Source organism: Hipposideros armiger, unplaced genomic scaffold (genome assembly GCF_001890085.2).
Source record: "Hipposideros armiger isolate ML-2016 unplaced genomic scaffold, ASM189008v1 scaffold_1430, whole genome shotgun sequence".
Lineage (NCBI taxonomy): Eukaryota > Metazoa > Chordata > Mammalia > Chiroptera > Hipposideridae > Hipposideros > Hipposideros armiger.
This window is the reverse complement of record NW_017732780.1, coordinates 199,899-207,940: the sequence shown is the minus strand read 5'-3', so window position 1 is coordinate 207,940 and position 8,042 is coordinate 199,899. Positions and strand designations below refer to the sequence as shown.

Genomic DNA, 8,042 nt, shown 5'->3' with positions numbered 1-8,042 from the left:
CTTAATCTGCAGGGAACTGGGAAACAGGTCTGGAGAAGGTTCGGGAAGAGCTGGCCCACTGCTGATGCGTTATGTGGCCTGAGTCAGTCCCTTCCTCTCCGGGCTTCAGGCTCCCATGTGCCCTGACTCCCTTTTCTCCTCTGGGGAGACCTGGAACCCAACTTGAGTTCATGTGTGGGTGTGTTGTGAACCCCTGCATCCCCCTCCCCCTCCCAAGTCTCACTATTAATTCTGCCCTGTTGAGGTTGGTGGTCAGGAATGGCTTCTCAGAGGGCTGGGAGTGAGGAGCTGGAGTCTGTCCCAGGAGAAAGTTCGTGCAAAGGCCCAAAGGCATGAAAATTACTCAGGTGTTTAGGAGAGCTGGCAGGCGGGTGTTTGCCTAGAGATGAGAACACAGGGGTGGGCAGCTGAGGGATGGGCAGGGCATGAGGTCAGCTTAGGCAGGCACTAAGAGGCTTTCAGACCCTGCCACATTGCAGCCAAACTGTGCCCGCCCCAGGTGTCCCACCTCCAGTGTGTTTCTTCATGAATCAGCCATTTGAGGCCCCAGCCCCATAAGGAGGGTCAGACTGGGCTAGGAGAAAATCATGGTTTCTGGGAGCTGCAGGCAGCTGGGCTGAAGGCTGGGTTTGGCTATCTGTGGGGAAGGCTCAATCAGATGCTGTCACAGCTGGGTGGGGGCTGGGTGTCCTGGTACCCAGAGAGGCCACTGCCCAAGGTCATACAGCCTTTGGTGCTGGGTTGGCACAGGGGGATCTCCAACCCCTCATCTGTCCTCCATGCCTGTGCTGGCAGCTGTGTCCTAGGACCCAGCAGATGCCCCTGCTGCATTAGATAGGCCTTCTTTAGGCTTTCTGGAGGAGGGGTTCTGGTGGGATTTGAAGACTGAGTAGTTTTACAGGAAGAGATGGAGGGAAGGATATTGTTAGCAGAAGCAGCATGAGCAAAGTCCGGGAGACGGATATGCTCACAGAGCTGGTGTGGGGAGAGGAGGCTCAACTCGGAGGGTCTTGGAGAGTGGACTCCAGGAAGGGGGGAGGGCTTTGGAAAACTAGGTGACCCTAGTTACATAGGACCCCATTAGAGTTTCCTGACCTTTTCTGGGAAGTGGCCATGTTGGGGCCACAGGTTGTGCCTGGTAGGGGAAACTTGATATGTGAGGTCAGTCACAGGGAGAAGGGAGGCCCAGAGAGGCTGGAAGAGCTGCCCAGGGCCACATAGTGAGACAGTGGTGGCCAAGGCTGGCCTTTGATAGGGCAGGACCTGGCCGATAAGGAAGCAGGAGGCTGGAAGGGCTGCTTCTCACCACTTTTTCTTTGCAGGACACTGACAGAGCTTCTGAAGCAGCCGGGCCCCCAGGAGCCACTGCCTCCGCCTCTGGGCCCACCTCTGGGTAGCTGTGTCCAGGTACAGATGGGTGATGGCCTCCCCAGGGGCTCCCCCCACAACAGCACTGGTGAGTAGGCTGGTGGGCGGGCATTTGTTGATCTACAGCACTGGAAGCAAGGGAATGGGTGTGTTGAGGGGTAAAAGGCTCTGAGCAGACTGCTTCCCAAATGGAAATGCGCTGTCTGCCTCTGCAGGTGTGTGAGTGGGGGCTGGACAAGCTGGTCAGCAACCCTTGGTGGAGAAGGATCCTCCAGCCTCAGGGACTCTGTGAGGAAGTTTCCAGATTTAGGGATCCCTGGCTCAGCCCGTGGTTCAGCACCCTGGGGTCTGCCTGGCCAGGGTTTGTGGCCTATGTGGGCCTTTCCTCCAGGCTGGAGCCTCCCTCTTGGCCTCTTGCTGGTGAGGCAGGCTTGACAGCAACCCCCACAACTCCCGTGTGGGCTCTAATCCTCAGATATTCCCTCCATCTCTGCCAGGGGCAGGTCCTGAGACTCAGTGCCTGGCTGAAGCCGGACATGCTGGCGAGTCATCCATTAGGTTAGCACTCACTCAGGATGGGCTGCTATTCGTTATTCTGAGCCAGGCCCTGTTCCAGGCGCTGGAGATTCTGCCATGAAGACAGGTTCCACTCTCAGTCTCACCCAACTAGCCACCCCACAAAGTTCTCATTGAACTGCAGATGAGGAGAGGACAGTGAACAGGTGCAGAGTGTCCCTCCAATCAGAGGACCTAGTCTCATCTTTCCCTCTCCTTGCTCCAGACAAGAAACGTCCCAACAACGTGCCCCTGGGGTCGGCGACACCAGGACCCCCGCGCGGCCCCCGGCTGCAAGGCGGCGGCAGCATGACGTTACAGCCTGATTACGCGAAGTACGCCACCCTCAAGGCAGCCGCGCTCAAGACCGCAGGTGAGTGGACAGGTTTGTGCCAGGAGCGAGCGAAGGGCCCACTGCACCCCGGTATGTAAGCTCCTAGACTGCAGGGTTTGGGGTCCCAGTCCGGAGTTTCAAAGTTCCCAGCCTTGCGAGTCAGCGCTCCAGCCAGCTTCTATATGCCGCCACGCGCTGACCTGGCCGCCTGGCAGCGACCCCTCGCAGGATCCAGAGCCCGGGGCGTGGAAAGCAGCTTANCCTCCAGGAGGAGGGGGAAGGCGCTGCCGCCACGGAGGACGCCCCGTCTGCCAGAGCCCAGGCACAGCCCGCCCCACGGTCCCAGGACGTTGGGGGGGGGGAGGCAATAGGTAGACAGGGGCCGTAGGCAGGGGCTTGGATGGGTACCAGCCATCACCGCGTGACCTTCGTCTCCCTGCCCTCCCCTCCCCACACATACATCCCGCCCCGCGCCCTCCTGTCTCTCCACTCCCTCGGCCCAGCCTCGCTTCCCTCTGACCCCCCCCTGCCCCCCCCTACCCCTCCGCCAGCGACGGGGATGAGCAGCCTGGAGCCCAGGACAGCGCTGCAGCCGCAAGAGTCGGTGGGCGCGGGGGCCGGCGCCTGGGCGGAGACAGCGCTGCAGCTCCCCGCGCTCCTCTTCGTCGTCCCCGCGCTGCTGGGCCTGGCGCTGGCCCTGGTCCTGGTGGCCCTGGTGGCCCTGGTGAGCTGGAGGCGGCGACAGCGGCGGCTTCGCGCGCCGGTTCCCCCGGAGGCCCGCGACACAGAACAGGACGGTAAGCTCCGCGTCTAGGGGACCCAAGAGGCACTGCCCAGTGGAAGAGGGTCCTGCCAGGCGGGGTGGGGGCAGTGTGAAAGGGGGGAGGGCTGAAGGGGAAGGCAGGCTCTGGGGGCGTGCAAAAAAGATAGGAAAAAGCTGCTCTGAGGCTCTAAGGCTGAGCAGGGAGACAGTCCTGCCTGAGACCCCAGGCCAAGTGAGGGACACAGCTGGGACCTCTTAGACCCAGGTGAGAGGAAGAGACACAAGGCTGGGGAGCTGGGTCTGAGAGGGGGGTCTGTCCTGGCTTCTCTCTGGGATGGCCAGACTGCCACACTTCCTCTCTCTTCTGTCACCACCCCTCATTTTGCTGCCCTCTCAGCACTTCCTGTCCTGAGGGCTCATCATGTGTCACCCCTCCCCCCTCTGCAGTGGGGTTTCATCCACTTGTCTCTCAATGGGAGAGCTGTCCCTTAAGGAAGGCTTCCAGAACAGGGATAGGAGACTGCTGTGACTCAATCCTGACCCTGCATTTCCCCCCACCAGAACCCCTGAATAGTGTCACCATCCTCTCCTCTGGACCCCTTGATGCCACATCTCCTATCTGGCCTTCACCCAGAGAAGACCCAGCCACCACCCCACCTGCCCACAGCGTCCCTGTGCCAGCCACAGAGCTGGGCTCCACTGAGCTGGTCACCACGAAGACAGCTGGCCCTGAGCAATAGTAGCAACAAAAGGGACAAGAGGTGGCCCCTGCCCTCTGTGGACTGCCAGCCAGGGATTCGGAGGTTTGAATTTGGCTTTTCACCCCACCTGCCCCTTTTCTGGGAGCCAGGCTGCTCCCGAGCACATCCAGCAGAACCACAGACATGGCAGATCAGAGGGTTCAGCCAGCACCATGTCCTATGGCAGGTCAGCGTTTGGCTTAAAATCCTACCATCTTTGGAAGCCACTGAAGGTTGTGACTGAGCTCCTGTGTTTTTGAGTAGTTGGGGCACTTTGAGTAGGAGGCTTCTCTTTTAGAGTGCGGAAGCCACCATTAAGCTGAAATGAATCTAGGAAAAGAATCGAGTGGGAGGATGCCTAATTTATAGCTAGGTGTTGTATCTCTTTAATACTTTGTCTCAAGAGCTGTCCTACTTTTCAACTGATGCAAATGGCAGGAATGATTAAACACAAAACCAAACCAAACGAAAAACCAATTGATGGGTTTGCTTTGGGATATAATACAAGATCATTTGTTAAGAGTAGGCTTAAGAGCACGAGCTCTGAGCAACAGGGCCGCTGGTTTGATTGCCACATGGGCCAGTGACACTGCATCTAAGCTGAGCTATCACTGAGCTGCCAACAGGTGGCAGGATGGCTCAGCTGGTGTAACAACAAGACTGCCTATTCAATGGTGGGCTATGCCCACCCGCAACTAAGACAATTCAGCACCTTGAGCTGAGCTGCCGCCCAATTGGTTCAGTGGATAGAGCGTGAGCTCTTAACAAGGCTGCTGGTTCAACTCCCGCATGGGATGGTGGGTACATCCACCTGCAACTAAGATTGAACATAGTACCTTGAGCTTAGAGGCTACAAGCTGCCACCGGGCAGCCAGATGGTGACTGGCGCCCTCCACAACGAAGATTGAAGAACAACAACTTGGGGACCCTCTTCCCCAATTACCCCAATAAAATCTTTTTAAAAATAAAAATAAAATAGAAATAGCCTTGGGGCAGCTGGTTAGCTCAGTTGGTTAGAGCGCAGTGCTCATAACAGCGAGGTTGCCAGTTCGATCCCCACATGAGCCACTGAGCTGCGCCCTCCACAAATAGATTGAAACAACTTACTTGACTTGGAGCTGATGGGTCCTGGGAAAACACACTATTCCCCAATAAAATTAAAAAGAAAAAAAAGAAAGAAAAGAAGTAGCCTGAATTGTGCTGATTCTCAGGGGTCTGTACCCCAGTGTCAACCCTGAACTTGGCTCAATCTGCTAGGAACTATGATGTCATTTTCACTCTGATGGCAGCTTCCAGAGCCCAAGGCTTGCACTTGGAAGGAAGTCTACAGTCTCTGAGGCTGGACTGCAAACTCATGCTGAAGGCACCTTGACTGGCATCTCCCTCAGAGACCACCTGGGGTCCCAGCTGCCTCCAGGGCACACTCAGCCATTCACAGGGCAAGACTCAGGACCTGCAGGATGCGCCTTCATACAGAGGCCAGGGCAGACCTGTGGCCTTGAACCAGCTGGACCTGATGTCCCTTGAGCTCCCTTCTCTCTGTCACCTGCGCTCCTTAAGCACTGGGACTGAGTGCTGTAGTCACTTGGGCATTCAGTGCCAGCGCCTGGAGTCACCCACCATCCCAGTGGAACTGCTCCTGTGACAGTGGTGCCACTTGCTCTGGGCCTGGGGCCCAATTCCGGACCACCCTGTACACTTGATCAGCTGCTGCCTCGCGTGCCAGCCTCCTACACAGGGTTAGAACCTCCTGACCCCAGATTCCACCCTGGAACTGGAACTGGAACTTGTCACAGCTCAACGCCTTTGGAAAGATCACTGGACTGGGAGTCAGAAGATGGGATTCTGGGTACCATTTTGTCCCACTGTAGGACCTTGGTCACATCCTGTTCTGTTCATCAGATGTGTTCTGCTCACTTCTCCCTGACTTGCCATCCGAGTTGCCTGGCACACACCTGCCCCTCCTGCCCACCCCTTTTCCACCTCAGAAGACAATGAGCGACCACCAGCATTTGGAGCCCCCGGGACCTGGACACTCACATCTCTCCCATCTAAATCTCTTCCTAGCCACTACCTTCCTGACCTCACCTCAGATGCCCCTCCCTCCAGGGAGCCAGGTGGCTGGGGGCAAGGTCAGGTGGCAGGCAGTAGGCAAAGGGCTCAGAATGGCCCCAGCCATCCACTCTGTTGGAGGAGTCTGAGCTGTTTCTGGCCACCCTACCCCCACCCCACCTTTTCCACCAGAGCTGGTGAAACTAGTGGGTGAAACCTCTCTGGGGCCCAGACATGCAAACCTCCGGCACCACGGTGTCCTGGCTGAACCCCTGGCTAGTGTGCGGCTTCCCCTCCAGTCTCAGTTTCCTTTTCTGAAAAATGGTGGGTTCAAAATTGGATGCAAAGTTCTCCTCGTGGCCTGTGGCCCTCAAAGGAGAAGGACTAGAAGGAAGCTTAGAGAATCTTCGACCCCTCACCACATTTTACAGATTAGGAAACTGAGGCCCAGAAAAGAAGACTTGGCATCATTGTCATCCAGCAAATAACAGAAGGAAAGTTTATTGAGGAAGAACCAGAAGCCGAGGCCAGGGGAAAGGTGGGCAAAGAGGGTGTCAGTCTCCCCCAACCCCTGAAAGGGACCCCGACTCCCAAGGGCCTCCAGTCTCTGGTCCTCAGTCCTAGGCATTGTTTTCTAAGGAGTCTTACCTCATTTGGTCTTAATACTAGCACCTTAAAGAGTGGTGCTTGCTTTTAAAAAGTGTTTTTTATTTAAAAAAAAATCAAGACATGGGTTTTATAGACACTTTGGAAAATTCAAGACAGTAACCCAGGGTGGAATCTACAGAGAAACAGCCAGCAATACCAGGCCCCTGAGTGGTGGATTTCCTACATAATTGTAATCATTCTCTATACATATATAAATTCATATCTTGACTGTCATACTTGGTGAGTTTTCTCTTGCTTTTAAACACTTCGCCAACAAGGTGAAAATCTTGCAAAATGTTGAAAAATTTGCTGCTGGAGCATTTGGTTGTTTTCAGTTTTTACAGTGGTCCCCCCTTATCCGGCTAACTGCAGTTTGAAAATATTAAGTGGAAAATTCCAAAAATAAATAATTCATAAGTTTTAAATTGTGTTTCATTCCGAGTAGCATGATGAACTCTCGCACTATCCTGCTCCTTCCCACCCAGGAGGTGAATCATCTTTTTGTCCAGTGTATCCACGCTGTATGTGCTCCCTGCCCATCAGTCACTTAGTAGCCTTCTTGGTTATCAGATACAGTGTTTGTGTTCAAGTCACTCTTATTTTACTTAATAATGGCCCCCAAGCACAAGAGATGCTGGCAATTTGGATACACCAAAGAGAAGCCATAAAGTGCTTCCTTTAAGTGAAAAGGTAAAAGTCCTCCACTCACTAAGAAAAAAATCATATGCTGAGGTTGCTAAGATCTACAGTAAGGACAAATCTTCTATCCATGAAATTGTCAAGAAGGAAACATAAATTTGTGCTAGATTTGCTGTCGCACCTCAGGCTGCAAAAGTTATGGCCACAGTGTGTGATAGCTGCTTAGTTAGGATGGAAAAGACATTAAATTTGTGGGTGGAAGACATGAACAGAAAATGTTTTCCAGCTGACAACATGTTGCACCAAAAGGCATTGAGCCTGTACGGAGACTGCAGCACGGGGTCTCCTGGAACGGTGCCCACATTCATGTCACATTTATTACAGTATATAGTTATAGTTCTATTTTATTATTAGTTATTGTTAATCTCTTACCGTGCTTAATTTATAAATTAAACTTTATCATGGGTACGTATATATAGGAAAACACATTGTATATAAAGGGTTCATGGGGCGGCCAGTTAGCTCAGGTGGTTAGAGAACAGGCTCATAACACCAAGGTTGCCGGTTCAATTCCCACATGGGCCAAGGAGCGCTCCACAACTATTAGGTTTTTGGAAAAGTCATGACGTATTTTTTCTATGTTTTTTGTTGCAAAAATGCATCATGACTTTTCCGACAACCCAATAGATTAAAGACAATGATGGGCCAGCCGAGTGGCGCGTTGGTTAAGAGCTGGCTTGGGATGCCAGAGGGTCCTGGTTCGGATCCCACATATGAGGGCCAGTGACACTGCCCTCCACGGCTAAGATGCTGAACAACAGCTCAACCTGGAGCTGGGCTGCCCTGAGTCCACGGAGGCCCCTGCTGCAGTGGGTTGCCATGGGCTACCGTGTGTAGCCAGCAGCCAGCCAGAGCGGCCAGGCCAGCAGCCGCTGTGAGCGGC

At 54.2% G+C, this 8,042-nt stretch overlaps 1 protein-coding gene across 2 annotated transcripts in view; it reads left to right on the top strand.

Moving 5' to 3' along the window:
* Nucleotides 1-4,363, top strand: part of TNFRSF13C (TNF receptor superfamily member 13C) — a 16,412-nt gene extending 12,049 nt beyond the window's left edge. Inside the window, exons 2-3 of one of the 2 annotated variants that reach the window (XM_019633881.1) lie at nt 2,761-3,054; nt 3,582-4,363. In XM_019633881.1, coding sequence (XP_019489426.1) covers nt 2,761-3,054; nt 3,582-3,760 — 473 coding nt within the window. In that variant the 3' untranslated portion in view covers nt 3,761-4,363. The remainder of the gene's footprint in view (nt 1-2,760; nt 3,055-3,581) is intronic. The other variant, XM_019633882.1, reaches the window with a different exon arrangement.
* The last annotated feature ends 3,679 nt before the right edge of the window (nt 4,364-8,042 follow it).